Raw genomic sequence first — 21,767 nt, 5'->3', positions numbered from 1 at the left:
CCGGGCCTACACTGTCCGGGCCTACACTGTCCGGGCCTACACTGTCCGGGCCTACACTGTCCGGGCCTACACTGTCCGGGCCTACACTGACCGGGCCTACACTGTCCGGGCCTACACTGTCCAGGCCTACACTGTCCGAGCCTACACTGTCCGGGCCTACAGTGTCCGGGCCTACAGTGTCCGGGCCTACAGTGTCCGGGCCTACAGTGTCCGGGCCTAAAACGGCCCCTGGGCCTAATACGGGACAAGGGAGGTCCCGTACGGGACAAACCAATTTAGCCCAAAATACGGGATGTTCCGGCTAATGCGGGACAGTTGGCGACCCTAGTGACACAACACCAATCTCACCTCCAATGGCCGCTGCATACAATCAACGACAGAGTGCTGGAGTAACTCAGCGGGTCAGGCAGCATCTCTGGAGAATGTGGATAGGTGTCAGAACCCTTCTTCTGACCCCAGAAACATCATCTATCCATGTTCTCCAGAGATGCTGCCTGACCCGCTGAGTTACTCCAGCACTTTGTGTCTTTTTTTAGTAATCCAGCTGTTCATTGTGACTCCATGTTTACAAGTGGAAACAGGTCCTGCAGCCCAACTTGCCCACACCGACCAACATGCCCCAGCTACACTAGTCCCATCTGCCCGCATTTGGCCCGTATCCCTCCAAACCTGTCCTATCCATGTGCCTGCCTCTTAAACAAATGTCTCTTAAACATTAAGATGAACAACTACCTCTCCCGGCAGCTCGTTCCGTACACCAACCCCAGATATTTGGGGCAACTACCAAAGTTGATCCTCAGGCTGCTATTAAAATCTCCTTCACCCCCCCACCTGAAACCTATGTCCTCTGGTTGTCGATTACCATATTCTTGGTAAGAGACCTTGTCCATTTACCCAACCTCCCATTACCCGAGATTACCCAAGATCTCATGATCTTGTACACTTCTGTAAGATCACCCCTCGTCCTCCTGAGCTCCAAGGAATAGATTCCCAGCCTTTAGTTTAGAGATACAGAGATACAGTGCGGAAACAGGCCCTTCGGCCCACCGAGTCCGTGCCGATCGGCCCCGCACATTAACACTTTCCTGCACGCACTAGGGACAATTTTTCCATTGAACAAGCCAACTAACCTGCACCCCTCTGGAGTGTGGGAGGAAACCGAAGATCTTGGAGAAAACCCACGCAGGTCACGGGGAGGGGAAGGTTACAAACTCCGTACAGACAGCGCCCGTAGTCGGGATCGAACCCGGGTCTCTGGCGCTGCGAGGCAGCAACTCTACCGCTGCGCCACCATGGCAGCCTGCTCAACCTCTCCCTGTCGCTCACACCCTCCAGTCCTGGCAACATCCTCGTAAATCTCTGTCCCCTTTCCAGCTTGACGACATCTTTCATTTAGTTTTAGTTTAGTGAGTAGGAAGGAACTGCAAATGCTGGTTTAAACTGCAGATAAATACAAAACGTTGGAGTAACGCAGTCTGACGTGCTGAGTTCCTCCAGCTTTTGGTGTTTATCGTTAGTTTAGTTTAGTTTAGTTCAGAGATACAAGGTGGAAAGGGCCCTTCGGCCCATTGAGTCCATGTTGACCAGCGATCATCCCGTACACTAACACGACCCTGCACTCTAGGGACAAGTTTACAATCTTACCAAAGCCAATTAACCTAGAAAACCTGCACGTCTTTGGAGTGTGGGAGGAAACCGGAGCACCCCGGAGAAAACCCACGCGGGTCACAGGGAGATAAGTAGACAATAGACAATAGGTGCAGGAGGAGGCCATTCGGCCCTTCGAGCCAGCACCGCCATTCACCGTGATCATGGCTGATCATCCACAATCAGTACCCCGTTCCTGCCTTCTCCCCATACCCCCTGACTCCGCTATCATTAAGAGCTCTATCTAGCTCTCTCTTGAAAGCATCCAGAGAATTGGCCTCCACTGCCTTCTGAGGCAGAGAATTCCACAGATTCACAACTCTCTGACTGAAAATGTTTTTCCTCATCTCCGTTCTAAATGGCCTACCCCTTAATCTTAAACTGTGGCCCCTGGTTCTGGACTCCCCCAACATTGGGAACATGTTTCCTGCCTCTAGCGTGTCCAATCCCATAATAATCGTATATGTTTCAATAAGATCCCCTCTCATCCTTCTAAATTCCATTGTATCCAAGCCCAGTCGCTCCAGTCTTTCAACATACGACAGTCCCGCCATTCCGGGAATTAACTTAGTGAACCTACGCTGCACGCCCTCAAACGTACAAACTCCGTACAGACAGCACCCGTAGTCAGGATGGAACCAGGGTCTCTGTTAGGCAGCAACTCTACCGCTGGGCCACCGTGCCGAGCAACTTTCCCACAACATGGCGACCAAAACTGAACAAAATGATTAAAGTGATAGACAACAGACAATAGGTGCAGGAGGAGGCCATTCGGCCCTTCGAGCCAGCACCGCCATTCAATGTGATCATGGCTGATCAAAGAGAGTAAAATTGTTTTTGTTTTGGGGAACATTTCTTACCCCTCATCCTGGTCTTTCATTGTAGATGTTTTGGGCCTCTTGTTTAGACTGATACCGTCCCCTGTCCTGTCACTCCAATCTGCCGGTAAACCACTCTTTTGACGTCTTGGCTCCTGACGATTGAACAACATGTATCCGATTTTTGGTAAACAGCCAACAAACACCCCCCTCCTCCCCCTCGCCCCCCCCCCCCGCCCCCTTCCTGTGGCCTGACTGGATGTGAACATAATTCCCCCACAATTACCCCTCCCTCAACACCCCATCCCTAATCCCCCCACACCCCTCCCCCCATCCCCCCATCCCCACCCTCCTCTCCCCTCATCCCCCCAAACGCCACCACCCCCCATCCCTCAGCCCCATCCCCCACCCCTAACGCTCCCATCATCCCCATCCCCCCACCCCCACACACCCAAACCCCCATCCACCAATCCTGCCCCCCCAACCCTCACCCCCCATCCCTCACCCCCCATCCCTCACCCCCCATCCCTCACACCCCCGTCCCTCACCCCCCAAACCCTCACCCCCCAAACCCTCACCATCACCCCCCCATCCCCCACTCCCCACCCCTCCATTCCCCAACCCCACCCCCCGTCCCTCACCCCCCCATCCCTCATGCCCCCATCCCTCACCCCCGTCCCTCACCCCCCAAAACCCTCACTGCCCCATCCCCCACCCCCCCCCAAACCCTCACCCCCCCATCCCCCACCCCCAAAACCCTCACCCCCCCATCCCCCACCCCCCCCAAACCCTCATCCCCCCATCCATCACCCCTCCATCCCTCACCCCCCATCCCTCACCCCCCCATCCCTCACCCCCATCCCTCACCCCCCATCCCTCACCCCCCATCCATCACCCCCATCCCTCATCCCCCATCCCTCACACCCAACCCTTACCCCCCCAACCTTCACCCCCCCAACCCTCAACCCCCCAACCCTCACCCCCCACATCCCTCACCCCCCACATCCCTCACCCCCCACATCCCTCACCCCCCACATCCCTCACCCCCCACATCCCTCACCCCCCATCCCTCACCCCCCATCCCTCACCCCCCATCCCTCACCCCCCATCCCTCACCCCCATCCCTCATCCCCCATCCCTCACACCCAACCCTCAACCCCCCAACCCCTCACCCCCCCAACCCTCACCCCCCATCCCCCACCCCCCATCCCCCCATCCCCCACCCCCCATCCCCCACCCCCCCATCCCCCATCCCCCACCCCCCCATCCCCCATCCCCCACCCCCCCATCCCCCATCCCCCATTCCCCCATCCCCCATTCCCCCATCCCCCAATCCCCCATCCCCCACCCCCCACCCCCCCCACGGGTGGTCAGTTGTTGATGTGGCGTCGGTGGGTCGAAGGTTCCTTAAAAGTTAAACCTATATCTGTCCCACATACTCAGACGGTCGACACACAATGCTGGAGTAACTCAGCGGGACTGGCAGCTTCTCTGGAGAGAAGGAATGGGTGACGTTTCGGGTTGAGACTCTTTTCTAGGAGTCCTGTTGAGTTTCATTGTGGGTTGGGGGGGTGAAGGTTGGGGGGGTAAGGGTTGGGTGTGAGGGATGGGGGATGAGGGATGGGGGTGATGGATGGGGGGTGAGGGATGGGGGGTGAGGGATGGGGGTGAGGGATGGGGGGGTGAGGGATGGGGGGTGAGGGATGGAGGGGTGATGGATGGGGGGATGAGGGTTTGGGGGGGGTGGGGGATGGGGGGGTGAGGGTTTTGGGGGTGGGGGATGGGGGGGTGAGGGTTTGGGGGGGGTGGGGGATGGGGCAGTGAGGGTTTTGGGGGGTGAGGGACGGGGGTGAGGGATGGGGGCATGAGGGATGGGGGGGTGAGGGATGGGGGGGTGAGGGACGGGGGGTGGGGTTGGGGAATGGAGGGGTGGGGAGTGGGGGATGGGGGGGTGATGGTGAGGGTTTGGGGGGTGAGGGTTTGGGGGGTGAGGGACGGGGGTGTGAGGGATGGGGGGTGAGGGATGGGGGGTGAGGGATGGGGGGTGAGGGTTGGGGGGGCAGGATTGGTGGATGGGGGTTTGGGTGTGTGGGGGTGGGGGGATGGGGATGATGGGAGCGTTAGGGGTGGGGGATGGGGCTGAGGGATGGGGGGTGGTGGCGTTTGGGGGGATGAGGGGAGAGGAGGGTGGGGATGGGGGGATGGGGGGAGGGGTGTGGGGGGATTAGGGATGGGGTGTTGAGGGAGGGGTAATTGTGGGGGAATTATGTTCACATCCAGTCAGGCCACAGGAAGGGGGCGGGGGGGGGGGCGAGGGGGAGGAGGGGGGTGTTTGTTGGCTGTTTACCAAAAATCGGATACATGTTGTTCAATCGTCAGGAGCCAAGACGTCAAAAGAGTGGTTTACCGGCAGATTGGAGTGACAGGACAGGGGACGGTATCAGTCTAAACAAGAGGCCCAAAACATCTACAATGAAAGACCAGGATGAGGGGTAAGAAATGTTCCCCAAAACAAAAACAATTTTACTCTCTTTGATCAGCCATGATCACATTGAATGGCGGTGCTGGCTCGAAGGGCCGAATGGCCTCCTCCTGCACCTATTGTCTGTTGTCTATCACTTTAATCATTTTGTTCAGTTTTGGTCGCCATGTTGTGGGAAAGTTGCTCGGCACGGTGGCCCAGCGGTAGAGTTGCTGCCTAACAGAGACCCTGGTTCCATCCTGACTACGGGTGCTGTCTGTACGGAGTTTGTACGTTTGTGGCTCAGGCAACATCCTGAGAGAACAAATGTAGAACAAATGAATGAAAGATATGCAATAAAGTGTCGATGATGAAGGAACCAGCCCATTGGTGGATTTGGGCTAGGTGAGAACATTTTATACACACCTATTGTCTATTGTCTGAGTTACTCCAGCACTCTGTGAAACGTCACCTCTCCATGTTCTCCAGAGATGCTGCCTGACCCGCTGAGTTACTCCAGCACTCTGTTAAACGTCACCTATCCATGTTCTCCACAGATGCTGCCTGAGCCACTGACTCACAGTCTGAAGTAGGGTGTCGACCCAAAACGTCGCCCTTTCCTTCCCTCCAGAGATGCTGCCTGACCCGCTGAGTTACTCCAGCGTTTTGTGTCTACCTTTGGTGTAAACCAGCATCTGCAGTTCCTTGCCACACACACACACACTGTGAGAAGGCGGACTCGGTGGGAATGGGGAAGGAGCGGGGATGGGGTGAAGGGGATCACAGCGTGGCCTCACCGCCCGCTCTCACCTGATACAGCTTGGCGTTTCCATAGATCCGGTTCCAGATGTGACTGGGGTGTTGACCCGCCCGGCGGGAGGCTGCGGACATCGGCTCGTGGACAGCAGCAGCGTGCTGGCGAAGGGCCTCCATCACTCTGTCTGGGTCCGGTACCTGGGTCAGTCAGAGAGGCAGAGAGTGGTGCAGCACTGGCCCTGCCACCCAACATGCCCACCCTGACCAACGTGCCCCATCTACGCCCATCCCAGAGAGTGGTACAACACAGGCTCTGCCACCCAACATGCCCACCCTGACCAACGTGCCCCATCTACGCCCATCCCAGAAAGTGGTACAACACAGGCCCTGCCACCCAACATGCCCACCCTGACCAACGTGCCCCATCTACACTAACCCAGAGAGTGGTACTACACAGGCCCTACATACCCCACCCATCTACACTAACCCAGACAGTGGTACTACACAGGCCCTACATGCCCCACCCATCTACACTAACCCAGAGAGTGGTACAACACAGGCCCTGCCACCCAACACGCCCACCCTGACCAACGTGCCCCACCTACACTAACCCAGAGAATGGTACAACACAGGCCTTGCCCAACATGCCCACGCTGACCAACATGCCCCATCTACACTAACCCAGAGAGTGGTACAGCACAGGCCCTACATACCCCACCCAGCTACACTAACCCAGACAGTGGTACAACACAGGCCCTACATACCCCACCCAGCTACACTAACCCAGACAGTGGTACAACACAGGCCCTGCCACCCAACACGCCCACCCTGACCAACGTGCCCCATCTACACTAACCTAGAGAGTGGTACAGCACAGGCCCTACATGCCCCACCCATCTACACTAACCCAGAGAGAGGTACAACACAGGCCTTGCCCAACATGCCCACGCTGACCAACATGCCCCATCTATACCCATCCCAGAGAGTGTTACAGCACAGGCCCTACATGCCCCACCTACACTAACCCAGAGAGTGGTACAACACAGGCCCTACATGCCCCACCTACACTAACCCAGACAGCAGTACAACACAGGCCCTACCACCCAACACGCCCACACTGACCAACGTGCCCCATCTATATACTAAAACTCTCGTTTGTTTGTTTGTTTGTTTGTTCCTGAACTACAGCCAAAACGGTACACGATAGTGCAACATTTTTAGGCCCACCTTGCTCACCGTCGTCCCTTTGGTGCTAATGGAAGAAGTTTCATTGAAATCGGTGTTATATTTTTAAAGTTATTCACGCAACAAAAGCTTTTCACTATACCTCGCTCGGTACATGTGACAATAAACTAAACCGAACTGGACTGGGCTGGAATCAATGGGCGGGAAAGGCCTAACTCTGCTCCCCTGACATATGAGCTGATGAAGCGGCCTGCCTTGGAGTGGGATCTACCTGGAGGAAGTGTGCCTGCATCCTCAGGATCTCGTCCACATACTGATGCTGCTTCAGTCTGGTCATGATCTTCTGCTGCCAAGGATCTTGCTTCGGTTTGATCTGATCAACAAAAAACACAAGTGTTTGATGCACATAATAAAATGTACAGAACTGCAGATGTATAGACAATAGACAATAGGTGCAGGAGGAGGCCATTCAGCCCTTCGAGCCAGCACCGCCATTCAATGTGATCATGGCTGATCATTCTCAATCAGTACCCCCGTTCCTGCCTTCTCCCCATACCCCCTGACTCCACTATCCTTAAGAGCTCTATCTAGCTCTCTCTTGAATGCATTCAGAGAATTGGCCAACACTGCCTTCTGAGGCAGAGAATTCCACAGATTCACAACTCTCTGACTGAATTGTTTTTTCCTCATCTCAGTTCTAAATGGCCTACCCCTTATTCTTAAACTGTGGCCCCTTGTTCTGGACTCCCCCAACATTGGGAACATGTTTCCTGCCTCTAACGTGTCCAACCCCTTAATAATCTTATACGTTTCGATAAGATCTCCTCTCATCCTTCTAAATTCCAGTGTATACAAGCCTAGTCGCTCCAGTCTTTCACCATACGATAGTCCCGCCATTCCGGGAATTAACCTAGTAAACGTACGCTGCACGCCCTCAATAGCAAGAATATCCTTCCTCAAATTTGGAGACCAAAACTGCACACAGTACTCCAGGTGCGGTCTCTCTAGGGCCCTGTACAACTGCACACAGTACTCCAGGTGCGGTCTCTAGGGCCCTGTACAACTGCAGAAGGACCTCTTTGCTCCTATACTCCTGTAATACCGCCTCTCAGCGCCAGAGACCCGGGTTCCATCCTGACCACGGGCGCTGTCCGTACGGAGTTTGTACCTTCTACCCGTGACCTGCATGGGTTTTCTCCGGGTGCTCCGGTTTCCTCCCACACTCCAAAGACGTGCAGGTTTGTGGGTTAATTGGCTTTGGTAAAAATTGTAAATTGAATGAATAAGTTTATTGGCCAAGTATGTGCATATACAAGGAATGTGCCTCCGCTCACAAATGACAACTCAAACATACAGTTAACAATTCAGAATAAAGCATAACCACATCAAAACAATAAGGATACAACATTACGGCCTAAACATGTGGGTGAAAATAAACCAGAGCAAAAAAGAGACTACAGACTTTGTTTATTGAGTAGAACTACCACTCGTGGAAAAAAATTGTTCGTAGTGTGTGTAGGATAGTGCTGGGGTATAGGTGGATCGCCGGTTGGCGTGGACTTGGTGGGTTAAAGAGCCTGTCTCCACGCTGTATCTGTTAGTTCTGATCCACAGCACAGCCAGCATAATCGAGGACCTTTCCCACCCCAGTCATTCCCTCTTGTTCCTGCTCCCACCGGGCAGAAGCTTTAGGTTCAGGTTTATTGTTGTCAGATGTTATTGTCCCCTAATTTGAGGAAGGACGTCCTTGCTATTGAGGCAGTGCAGCGTAGGTTCTCAAGGTTAATCCCCGGAATGGCGGGACTGTCATGTGAGGAAAGATTGGAAAGACTGAGCTTGTATTCACTGGAGTTTAGAAGGAAGAGAGGGGATCTTACAGAGACGTATAAAATTATAAAAGGACTAGACAGGCTAGATGCAGGAAAAATGTTCCCAATGTTGTGACCCAGACAGTTGTGAATTTGTGGAAAACGCTGTAGGCCCAGACACTGTCAGCCCGGGCAGCGTAGGCCCGGACAGCGTAGGCCCGGACAGCGTAGGCCCGGACAGCGTAGGCCCGGACAGCGTAGGCCTGGACAGCGTAGGACCGGACAGCGTAGTACTGTAGGCCCGGGGGCTGCTGTAGGCCCGGACACTGTAGGCCTGGAGGCCTGGAGGCCCGGGTGCCGCCTAACGGAGGTTGCGTAGCAACTCACCTCCCAGCCCGGGCGGTCACCATTGGTGGAGTGGGAGCACGTGGCCGCTGGCTGGGTGAGGTCACGTGGGGCGGTGACGTCACCTTTTGTCCCTTATTTGGAAGTGAGAAAGTTGGCAACCCTCCCTCTGGCTCCTGTTTGCAGTACCTTTAAGAAGGGGATCCAATTAGCTTCTTTCTTCAGGGCCATATTTGGGCCTTTCATGTGACCCCACTCTGCCCCAGGCTCGAGCGTATCGTACGCGGGGAAGGTCTTCATGGATTCTTCCTCGCTGAAAATGCTTCTGAATTTCCGCATCACCTGAAATAGTAAAGATGTTGTCAAGCTGGAGTGGGTACAGAGATGATTTACCAGGACTAGAGGGTGTGAGCTATAGGGAGAGGTTGAGCAGGCTGGGTCTCTATTCCATGGAGCGCAGGAGGATGAGGGGAGATCTTATAGAGGTGTACAAAATCATGAGAGGAATAGATCGGGTAGATGCACAGAATCTTTTACCCAGAGTAGGGGAATCGAGGACCAGAGGACATAGGTTCAAGGTGAAGGGGGTAAAGGTTTAATAGGAATCTGAGGGGTGACATTTGCACGCAAAGGGAGGTTGGACAGATTTAGATCGCTTTCTCTTGAATATTGGAGGTTGTGGGGTATAAGGGGCGTGTAAAATGATGGGAGTGTAGGGACATAGGGATTGGCCAGGTAATAGAACCCTCGGATTGGATTACGGTCATGGGTTAAGGAAGCGCGGGGTATTTAAATGCTTGGCGCCAAACCAGATGAGAGATTAGATTATTAAGTAAAGTAGTGTTTGTCCAGGAAGAAGTTAGTCGCGTTTGTTACGGGTTTTGATACTAATAAAGGATTCCAATAAAACCACTCGTCTGGACTCACTACATTGGTGACCTCGAACGTAGGAAGAAAGCAGCAGCATGTCGCAGGCGGGAGCGAGCGCGGGCGAAGTCCATCTACCGCCGTTCTGGGCCCATCAGCCGCACCTGTGGTTTGTGCAGGCAGAATCACAGTTCCATCTCAAGAAGGTGGAGGAAGACCAGGAGAAGTACCATCATGTGGTGAGCTGTCTGCAGGCGGAGGTGGCTGCGCGGGTCAGCCGATACCTGACCAGCCCACCCCAAACGGAGCAGTACGTGGGGCTTAAGAGGCTCCTGCTGCGGACCTTCGGCTGGGCCCAGAGCCAGCGGGCTCTGAAGCTCCTCCATTTGCCAGACCTGGGGCAGCGGCTGCCGTCGGAGCTGATGTCCGAGATGCTGGCGTTGGCGGGCGACCATCAGCCATGTATGATGTTTGAGGCGGCCTTCCGGGAGAAGCTACCTGGGGACGTCAGGTTGGTGTTGGCGGACGTCCCTTTTGCAGAGCCGGTGGCGTTCGCCGAGAAGGCAGACACGCTGGTGAGGGAGCGCAACGCCCGAGATGGCTCCGTTAACCGGGTCTCGAGGCCCAGCGGCAGTCGGGAGTGCGGCCGGGAGAGCGATGCATCGGCCGCTATTGCGCAGCCGGCCCGCCAAGAGAGGGCGGCGGCGCCTGTTCATTGGCAGCGGGCTCGACCAACAGAGCCGGATAGGCGTCGCTGGTGCTCTTTCCATCGGCGGTGGGGCAGCGACGCCCGAAGCTGTAGATCCCCGTGTTCGTTTCCGGGAAACGCCGGGGCCGATCGACTGTAGAGGCAGTCTCGGTTGGCCGTAACCACCGCCTCTACGCTACGGATCAGACTACCGGGATCGTTTTCCTGGTGGATACGGGAGCGGTTGTAAGTATTGTGCCCCCCTATGACTGTGAAGTTCGAGTGGGGGAAAAGGGCCCGCCCCTAATTGCAGTGAATGGTAGCACCATCCGTACGTACGGTAAAAGGACCATGTCCTTGTCCTTCGAGTCCAGGACTTACCGTTGGGAATTCATCGTTGCGGATGTGGGCCAGGCCATATTGGGGGCAGATTTCCTATGGGCGTTTTCCTTGGTCGCAGACGTCCGAGGGAGGGGCCTACAACCCTTGGCTGATGTACGGCCTCGGGATACTGGGCCAGAGGCTTCTACAAGCGCCGCCCCACCCAGCCTAGTCATCCAGTCCATCACCACGGCTCCCGGTCAGTTCGATGCGGTCCTGGCCGACTTCCCGCAGCTTCTCGTCCAGCGTTTTGATTCACCTTCGGAGAAGCACGGGGTCGTCCATTTCATTCCAACCGAAGGGCCGCCGGTTTTTGCCCGGGCACGGCGCCTTCCACCCGACAAGCTGGCCAGGGCGCGAGAGGAGTTCCTAAACTTGGAGAGGTTGGGAATCATTCGGCCTTCAAGTAGTCCGTGGGCATCCCCTTTGCACATGGTTTCCAAAGCATCTGGGGGGTGGAGACCATGTGGTGACTTCCGTCGACTCAACGCGGCAACACGGCCGGACCGCTACCCGATTCCACACATTCAGGACTTTTCAGCTAGCCTGGAGGGGGCTAAAATATTTTCAAAAATTGATTTGGTGCGGGGATACCATCAGATCCCGGTCCACCCGCCGGATATTCCGAAAACAGCGACCATCACCCCGTTCGGACTGTTTGAGTGGTTGCGAATGCCTTTCGGCCTTAAAAATGCAGCTCAGGCATTCCAGCGTCTGATGGACCGGGTGGGTCGAGGGTTGCCGTTCGTCTTTATTTATTTAGACGATATATTGATTGCCAGCCGTTCGGACCAGGAGCACTTGGTCCACCTCCGCACCGTGTTCCAGAGGCTGCAAGACCATGGCCTGATTCTCCATCCGGACAAGTGCCAATTCGGCCTGTCCGCGGTGGATTTTTTGGGTCACCGGGTTACTCCGGCCGGTGCCACTCCCTTACCAGCTAAGGTGGACGCGGTCCGCTCTTTCCCCCGCCCGACTACCATCAAGGGCTTGCAGGAATTTGTGGGCATGGTCAATTTTTATCATCGGTTCGTGCCTGCAGCAGCTCGGGTTATGCGTCCCCTTTTTCAGTGTCTCGCAGGTAACCCCGCGGAGTTGGTATGGTCCGTAGCTGCGGAGACGGCTTTTGTTGCGGTCAAACAGGCCCTCGCCAATGCCACCATGCTGGTGCACCCGCGCTCCTCCGCCCCCACAGCTCTGACGGTGGACGCCTCAGACGTGGCAGTGGGTGGGGTTTTGGAGCAGCAGGTTGACGGTGAGTGGCAGCCTCTTGCGTTTTTCAGCAGGCAGCTCTCTCGGGCGGAGCTCAAGTACAGTGCGTTCGATAGGGAGCTCCTGGCCCTGTATTTAGCAGTCCGGCACTTCCGCTACTTTTTAGAAGGCCGTTCTTTCGTGGCCTACACGGATCACAAACCTTTGACATTCGCTTTTGCTAAGGTTTCTGATCCGTGGTCGGCTCGCCAGCAGCGGCACCTAACCCTCATTTCGGAGTTCACGACCGATGTCCGTCATATTGCGGGTAGGTTGAATGCCGTTGCTGATGCCCTGTCCCGGCCGGCCATTCCCTCCGTAGCCGTGGTTGGTGACCAGGTGGATTTCCAGGAGCTAGCGGAGGCTCAGCGCCTGGAAGGAACTGCCGCGGTGTACGCCTCCACAACCTCGGGACTGCGTTTAGAACAGGTGGCGTGTGGCCCCACAGGTATCAAGTTGTGGTGCGATGTTACTCTCCCACGTCCTCGCCCGGTGGTGCCGGCCGCTCTGCGGCGTAAGGTCTTTGAGGCAATTCATGGCCTGGCACATCCGTCCATCAGGGCGACTTCAGCCATGGTGGCCGACCGGTTTGTCTGGCATGGCCTGCGGAAGCAGGTGGCAGCCTGGGCACGCGCCTGCATTCCATGCCAGACCTCCAAAGTCCATCGTCATGTCCAGCCCCCGCACCAGACATTTGAGGTTCCCCCCGCCCGTTTTTTCCACATCCATGTGGATTTGGTGGGTCCATTGCCCTATTCTAGGGGTTACACTCATCTACTGACGGTGGTTGATCGGTTCACTCGTTGGCCGGAGGCGCTCCCGTTGTCGGACACCTCGGCGGCCTCCTGTGCACGGGCCCTGGCGTTGCATTGGGTGGCTCGTTTCGGGGTCCCGGCTATTATTACCACAGATCGGGGAGCCCAGTTCACCTCGTGTCTCTGGGCCGCGCTGGCGCAGCTGTATGGTGCTCGATTACAGCAGACCACCGCCTATCATCCCCAAGCCAACGGGATGGTTGAGCGTTTCCATCGGCAGCTGAAGGCGTCCCTCTGTGCTCGCCTGACTGGCTACGATTGGGCTGACCAGCTGCCTTGGGTCCTCCTCGGCATCCGTACGGCCCCGCGGGCGGAACTGGGCACATCTTCGGCCGAGCTCGTCTACGGTTCGCCCCTGCGGGTGCCGGGCGATATTCTCCCTTCCATTCCCGCCTTGCCGCCATCCGTCACGTCAGTCTTGGGCTCCCTCCGGGAACGGGTGGGTTCTCTGGCTCCAGTCCCCACCTCCAGTCACGGAAGCACAGCAGTTCACGTTCCTTCGGAATTGCGGAGCTGTGATTTCGTGTTTCTTCGGAAAGATTGCCACCGTCCCCCTCTGCAGCCGGTTTACCAGGGCCCGTTCCAGGTGCTCAAAAGAGGGACTGTAACCTTCACCTTGCAGGTAGGAAATCGTCAGGAGCTGGTTTCAGTGTCCCGTCTCAAGCCGGCCCATTTAGACCAGGAGCTCCCCGTGTCGGTGGCTCAGCCGCCGCGCCGGGGCCGGCCTGTGGCTGCTCGACTGGTCCCGTCAGCGGCGCCCAGTTTACCACCTTTTGGGCCTCCGCCGCCTATGGTTGGTCCCGGGCTGCCGTTGTTTATCAAGTGCCCCACGTCACCGGCACCCGCTGCTCCGGTGAACCTCCCATCGCCTCCAGCGGCGGCGTCCCCCCCGCCTCCTGTCACACTGGGGGTATCGGTTTCCCCTATCCGTACACGTTCTGGGCGGGAGGTTCGGCCGCCCGTGAGGTATGGTTTCGAGGGTTCTGGGGGGGGTCATGTAGGGACATAGGGATTGGCCAGGTAATAGAACCCTCGGATTGGATTACGGTCATGGGTTAAGGAAGCGCGGGGTATTTAAATGCTTGGCGCCAAACCAGATGAGAGATTAGATTATTAAGTAAAGTAGTGTTTGTCCAGGAAGAAGTTAGTCGCGTTTGTTACGGGTTTTGATACTAATAAAGGATTCCAATAAAACCACTCGTCTGGACTCACTACAGGAGGCTTAGATAGGGTAGACAGTCAGAACCTTTTTCTCAGGATGGAAAAATCAAATAATAGAGGGCATAACTTTATGGATGATCAGCCATGATCATATTGAATGGCGGTGCAGGCTCGAAGGGCCGAATGGCCTACACCTGCACCTATTGTCTATGTTTCTATGTTTAAAGTGAGAGAGTCAAGGTTTAAAGGAGACTAGACCAAGTGGACCCATTGGGCCCAAACCTCTCCTGCATTGGTGCAGCACCCTCTCCTCCCCCCCTCCCCCCCTCCCTCCCCCCCTCCCCCCCCCTTCCCCCTTCCCCCCTTCCCCCTCCCCCTCCCCCCACTTCCCCTCCCCCCCACTCCATCCCCCTCAACCCCCCCCTTATCCTCCACCCCCCCCCCCAGGAGATAGATTTAAACTTTAAAATGTGAATAACTTTTAAAATATAACACCGATTTCAATGAAACTTCTTCCATTCGCACCAAAGGGACGATGGTGAGTAAGGTGGGCCTAAAATTGTCACGCTGTCATGTACCGTTTTGGCTGTAGTTCAGGAACAAACAAACGAGAGTCTTAGTATATAGATGCGCGGGGCAAGTTTTTTTTACTGTCAAGAATGTTTAATTGTCATGTGCCCCGCAACGGAACAACGAAATCCTTGCTTGCAGCGCCACAACAGGTCTGTAAACGCAGCACCCAATAGTTCACATAATTACCAAACAAGTAAAATAACCCCCAATGAATAAAATGACCCCCAATATTCGTGTAAAACAAAACCAAAGTCCCCAGTGCAACCAAGACTGTTCGTAGTTCAAGGTTCGGTGGTGTTCCATAGACCTTTCTGTCATGGGCCTCCTCTAGTGCCATAGTGAGGCCCACCGGAAATTGGAGGAACAGCACCTCATATTTCGCCTGGGCAGCTTGCAGCCCAGCGGTATGAACATTGACTTCTCCAACTTTAGATAGTTCCTCTCTTCCCCTCCCCCTTCCAAGTTCCCCCACTGTCTTCCTGTCTCCACCTACATCCTTTCTTTGTCTCGCCCCCTCCCCTGACATCAGTCTGAAGAAGGGTCTCGACCCGAAAGGTCACCTATTCCTTCTCTCCAGAGATGCTGCCTGACCCGCTGAGTTACTCCAGCATTTTGCGATACCTCCGATTTGTACCAGCATCTGCAGTTATTTTCCTACACAAATAGCCCGATGGTCGTCCGAGTTGCCGAACCAGGCCGTGAAGCCACCGGTCAATCTGCCCTCTACTGTACGCCTGTAGATGTTCACGAGAGTGTCCGTTGGCATTTCGTGAGGAACTCAGTGGGCCAATCAAAAGTCTTTGAAGGGGATGGACAGGTGATGTTTCAGGTTGCGACTTTTAACCAGACCGCCTTCGGAGTCTGTAGAACAGACCTGAAACCCCATTCCTTCCTCGATGCTGCCTGACCCCCTGAGCTCCCCCAGTCCTCGAGATTCCAGCATCTGCAGTTTCTTGTGTCTCCATTTGGAATGTATACTTTGCCAAGCTGATCTGCACAAGGAGGCCCAAAACTGTGCTCAGTATTTTGCGATCTTAGTGTTAATATTTCCAAAGGATCTGTTCTGTCCAAACTCTCCCTGTGGTTAATACCCCTCAATCCAGGCATCATACTGGTAAAAGAGTGTTATGAAGGGTCTCGACCCAAAATGTCACCTATTCCTTTTCTCCAGAGATGCTGCCTGACTTCTATCAGAGCAGTGTAAGAAAATAACTGCAGATGCTGGTACAAATCGAAGGTATTTATTCACAAAATGCTGGAGTAACTCAGCGGGTCAGGCAGCATCTTGGGACAGAAGGAATGGGTGACGTTTCGGGTCGAGACCCTTCTTCAGACTGATGTCAGGGGGGCGGGACAAAGGAAGGATATAGGTGGAGATGGGGAGATAGAGGGAGATCTGGGAAGGGGGAGGGGAAGAGAGGGACAGAGGAACTATCTAAAGTTGAAAAAATCAATGTTCATACCACTGGGCTGCAAGCTGCCCAAGGCGAAATATGAGGTGCTGTTCCTCCAATTTGCGGTGGGCCTCACTATGGCACTGGAGGAGGCCCATGACAGAAAGGTCAGACTGGGAATGGGAGGGGGAGTTGAAGTGCTCAGCCACTGGGAGATCAGGTTGGTTAAGGCGGACTGAGCAAAGGTATCAGAGCAGTGCTGAACTACTATCTACAGTAGGTATCACAAAATGCTGGAGTAACTCAACGGGTCAGGCATAGACCTGCTGAGTTACTCCAGCATTTTGTGATCCTGAGATGCTGCCTGACCCGCTGAGTTACTCCAGCATTTTGTGATACCTTCGATTTGTACCAGCATCTGCAGTTATTTTCCTACTATCTACAGTACCTCATTGGTGACCCTCGGACTATCTTTGATCGGACTTTGCTGGCTTTACCTTGCACTAAACCAAGGAAGGGTTAGATTTAACTCTTAGGGCTAAGGGAATCAAGGGAGATGGGGAAAAGGCCGGGACGGGGTACTGATTTTAGATGTAGTAGCACCTCATATTTCGCTTGGGTAGTTTACACCCCAGCGGTATAAACGTTGACTTCTCCCACTTCAGGTGGTCCTTGCTTCCCCTCTCTCTCTATCCCCTCCCCCTTCCCAGTTCTCCCACCATTCTTCCTGTCTCCGACTACATCCTAACTTTGTCCCGCCCCCCCCCCCCCCACCCCCGACATCGGTCTGAAGAAGGGTCTCGACCTGAAACGTCACCCATTGCTCCTCTCCCGAGATGCTGCCTGACCCGCTGAGTTACTCCAGCATTTTGTGTCTACGTACTGATTGTGGATGATCAGCCTTGATCATATTGAATGGCGGTGCTGGCTCGAAGGGCCGAATGGCCCACTTCTGCACCTATTTTCTATGTAAACTTTATTCCCGTTATCATGTATCTACACACTGTAAAGAGCTCGATTGTAATCATGCATTGTCTTTCTGCTGACTGGTTCACTGTACCTCTGTACCTGTACATCTTATATGTTTCGATAAGATCCCCTCTCATCCTTCTAAACACACGGGAATTTAGAAGGATGAGAGGGGATCTTATCGAAACATATAAGATTATTAAGGGGTTGGACACGTTAGAGGCAGGAAACATGTTCCCAATGTTGGGGGAGTCCAGAACCAGGGCCCACAGTTTAAGAATAAGGGGTAGGCCATTTAGAACGGAGATGAGGAAAAACATATTCAGTCAGAGAGTTGTGAATCTGTGGAATTCTCTGCCTCAGAAGGCAGTGGAGGCCAATTCTCTGAATGCATTCAAGAGAGAGTTAGATAGAGCCTTTAAGGATAGCGGAGTCAGGGGGTATGGGGAGAAGGCAGGAACGGGGTACTGATGGAGAATGATCAGCCATGATCACATTGAATGGCGGTGCTGGCTCAAAGGGCCGAATGGCCTCCTCCTGCACCTATTGTCTATTGGTACACGTGACAATAAACTAAACTGAACTGACCCGCTGTGTTGCTCCAGCATTGTGTGTCTATCGTCCTGGTGCATCCTCCCCAAAGGCTCCACATCCTTCATGTAGTGGGGGAGACCAGAACTGCACGCAATACTCCAAACGCAGCCCGACCAAAGTCCCATAAAGCTGCTTCAATACTAATGTTGGAGTTGTCAATTTATCGAACATTTTTTGCAAAGATAACAGAGCAGAGCAAGATAGACCACTCGACCCCTAAAACCCGTAGTACGTCACGGCGCCATTTTAGTAGGCGGAAACTTGAAGAGACATTTAAAAAGAAAAATAACAACAATCTGTGAATTGATAGATGAGATATATACTTCATTTTAATGGTATCATCACACATACTGTTCCCCCACAACACTGATCACACTGCGAGAGGCAGAGCGAACGGCGGGATCTGCTTACTAAAATGGCGGACGTTACGCTCCTTTGCGTACCACACTTCAGTATAGACGGTTTCAACGGAGTGGTTCATCTTGCTCCTCCAGTATCTTTCATTTTTTATTTATTATGTTAACTATTGAGCACTGTATTTACAGACCTGTTGTGCTGCTGCAAGTAAGGATCACATCGGTTTATTGTCACGTGTACCGAGGGGCAGTGACAAGCTTTTGTTGCGTGCTAACCAGTCAGAGGAAAGACGATACATGATAACAATCGAGCCCGGACACTGTAGACTGGAGCGACTAGGCTTGTATACACTGGAATTTAGAAGGATGAGAGGGGATCTTATCGAAACGTATAAGATTATTAAGGGGTTGGACACGTTAGAGGCAGGAAACATGTTCCCAATGTTGGGGGAGTCCAGAACAAGGGGCCACAGTTTAAGAATAAGGGGTAGGCCATTTAGAACTGAGATGATGAAAAACTTTTTCAGTCAGAGAGTTGTAAATCTGTGGAATTCTCTGCCTCAGAAGGCAGCGGAGGCCAATTCTCTGAATGCATTCAAGAGAGAGCTGGATAGAGCTCTTAAGGATAGCGGAGTCAGGGGGTATGGGGAGAAGGCAGGAACGGGGTACTGATTGAGAATGATCAGCCATGATCACATTGAATGGCGGTGCTGGCTCGAAGGGCCGAATGGCCTCCTCCTGCACCTATTGTCTATTGTCTGTTGAAACCCGGGCACCGCCTAACGGAGGTTGCGTACAACCCGCCTCCCGGCCCGGGCGGCCGCCATTGGTGGAGCGGGAGCACGTGGCCGTTGGCTGGGTGAGGTCACGTGGGGCGCGGGGCGGTGACGTCACCTTTTGTCCCTTATTTGGGAGTGAGGAAGTTGGCAACCCCAGATACATATGATAATGGAACACTCTTGCCTCTTACCAGTGTGAACAGTTCCATCTCATTCGCTGTGGTCCTGATGTCATCCACATCGTACTCGATGTTGAAGTGGCCAACAAGGTACCGAAGCTGATGCCTGAACTCCTCCATTTTGAGTTTGTGCACAGGGAGACTAAGGTTCACTTCTGATTCAAAGGCGCCTGCCAAAAGATAGTTTACTTCAGTTTAGTTTATTGTCACGTGTACCGAGGTGCAGTGAAAAGCCTTTGTCGCGTGCCAACCAGTCAGCGGAAAGATTATGTGTAGGAAAGGAACTGCAGATGCTGGTTTAAACCGAAGATGGGCACAAAAAGATGGAGTAACTCAGCGGGACAGGCAGCATCTCTGGAGATACACAATTACAATCGAGCCGTCTACAATGTACAGATGCAAAACAAAGGGAATGATGTTTAGTGCAAGATAAAGTCCGAGTAAAGATATTCCAAGGGTGTCCAGTGAGGTAGGTGGTTGGTCAGAGACATTGAGGAAATGTACACTTGTCCAGGTTTTCAATATGTTGCAACACGATGAACAGAAGCGTGTAAAACACAGAGTGCTGGAGGAACTCAGCAGGTCAGGCAGCATCTGTGGAGAACACGGATAGGTGACGTTTCACAGAGTGCTGGAGTAACTCAGCGGGTCGGGCAGCATCTGTGGAGAACATGGATAGGTGACGTTTCACAGAGTGCTGGAGTAACTCAGCGGGTCAGGCAGCATCTCTGGAGAATGTGGGGAGAGTTGATAGAAGTGTATACATTTATGAGAGGCATTGATAGGGTAGACAGTCAGAACCTTTTACCCAGCGTGGAAATGGCTGACACTGGAAGACATAACTACAGGGTGAAAAGGGGGGAAATGTTTAATGGAGATGTGGTGGTGGTGTGGGATGCATTGCTTGGTGGAGGCAGATACCATCCTGTCACAGTTTAAGAATAAAGGGGAGGCCATTTAGAACTGAGATGAGGATAAACCTTTTCACCCAGAGAGTTGTGAATTTGTGGAATTCTCTGCCACAGAAGGCAGTGGATGCCAATTCACTGGATGTTTTCAAGTGAGAGTTAGATTTAGCTCTTTGGATTAACAGAATCAAGGGATACGGGGAGAAGGCAGGAACGGGCTAGTGATTGTGGATGATCAGCCACGATCATATTGAATGGCGGTGCTGGCTCGAAGGGCCAAATGGCCTCCTCCTGCACCTATTATTCTATGTTTCTATTTAAGAGGTATTTAGATAGGCACAAAGCCGTGTAGGGAATATAGGGATATGGATCATGTCCAGACAGATGAGATCACTTTCTTGTTCGGCATAGACACTGTGGGCCGAATGGCCTCTTCCTATACTGTACTGTTCTATGTTCTATGTAACATGGGTAGTCGATGTTTCAGGTCGGGACCCCTTCTTCAGACTAATGGGCGTGCAGCATAGGTTTACTAGGTTAATTCCCGGAACAGCGGGACTGTCATATGTTGAAAGACTGGAGCGGCTAGGCTTGTATACACTGGAATTTAGAAGGATGAGAGGAGATCTTATCGAAACGTATAGGATTATTAAGCGGTTGGACACGTTAGAGGCAGGAAACATGTTCCCAATGTTGGGGGAGTCCAGAACAAGGGGCCACAGTTTAAGAATAAGGGGTCGGCCATTTAGAACGGAGATGAGGAAAAACTTTTTCAGTCAGAGAGTTGTGAATCTGTGGAATTCTCTGCCTCAGAAGGCAGTGGAGGTCAATTCTCTGAATGCATTCAAGAGAGAGCTAGATAGAGCTCTTAAGGATAGCAGAGTCAGGGCGTATGGGGAGAAGGCAGGAACGGGGGTACTCATTGAGAATGATCAGCCATGATCACATTGAATGGCGGTGCTGGCTCGAAGGGCCGAATGGCCTCCTCCTGCACCTATTGTCTATTGTCCATTGTCTATAAAACTGGTAAAGAGGTGGGGGCAGGATTAAGCATGTTAAGTGATAGATGGATACAGGTGAGGGGGAGGGGGTTGGTGATTAGCAGATGGGTGGACAATGGCCTAAGATGAAAAGGAACCAAAATGGAGACAAGATCAGAGGGTGGTGAATCTGTGGAACTCATTGCCACAGAAGGCTGTGGAGGCCAAGTCAATGGATATTCTTAAAGCAGAGATAGATTCTTGATTAGTGCGGGCGTCAGGGGTTATGGGGAGAAGGCAGGAGAATGGGGTCAGGAGGGAGAGATAGATCAGCCATGATTGAATGGCGGAGTAGACTTGATGGACCGAATGGCCTAATTCTGCTCCTATCACTTATGAGCTGGTGAGACCACATCTGGAGTATTGTGTGCAGTTTTGGTCTCCTAGTTTGAGGAAGGACGTCCTTGCTATTGGGGCAGTGCAGCGTAGGTTCACCAGGTTAATCCCCGGGATGGCGGGACTGCCATGTGGGGAAAGATTGGAAAGACTGGGCTTGTATTCACTGGAGTTCAGAAGGATGAGAGGGGATCTTATAGAGACGTATAACATTATAAAAGGACTGGACAAGCTAGACGCAGGAAAAATGTTCCCAATGCTGGGGGAGTCCAGAACCAAGGGGCCACAGCCTAAGCGTGAAGGGGATGAAGCGGGACACTAGTGTCAAGCAAAGCCAATGACGCGGGACACGTGTCAAGCAAAGTTTTCTTTGTTCCTCAAGCACCAGACACGTCCCCAAACCCCCAACCAGCTCAACTCCTGCTGGAACTCCCCTACCAGCTGCCCCTCCTCCCC

The 21,767-nt window shown here is 53.6% G+C and overlaps 1 protein-coding gene across 1 annotated transcript in view; it reads right to left on the bottom strand.

Moving 5' to 3' along the window:
* Positions 1-21,767, bottom strand: part of ccdc162 (coiled-coil domain containing 162) — a 124,037-nt gene that overhangs the window by 84,908 nt on the left and 17,362 nt on the right. The window contains exons 8-12 of the mRNA XM_078400077.1: positions 19,040-19,197; positions 9,210-9,362; positions 7,139-7,240; positions 5,737-5,880; positions 2,508-2,620 (exon numbers count right to left, since the gene is read on the bottom strand). Coding sequence (XP_078256203.1) covers positions 2,508-2,620; positions 5,737-5,880; positions 7,139-7,240; positions 9,210-9,362; positions 19,040-19,197 — 670 coding nt within the window. The remainder of the gene's footprint in view (positions 1-2,507; positions 2,621-5,736; positions 5,881-7,138; positions 7,241-9,209; positions 9,363-19,039; positions 19,198-21,767) is intronic.

This window comes from Rhinoraja longicauda, chromosome 5 (genome assembly GCF_053455715.1).
Source record: "Rhinoraja longicauda isolate Sanriku21f chromosome 5, sRhiLon1.1, whole genome shotgun sequence".
NCBI lineage: Eukaryota > Metazoa > Chordata > Chondrichthyes > Rajiformes > Arhynchobatidae > Rhinoraja > Rhinoraja longicauda.
Note: the sequence above shows the minus strand (reverse complement) of the source record. Positions and strands in the feature narration are given on the sequence as shown.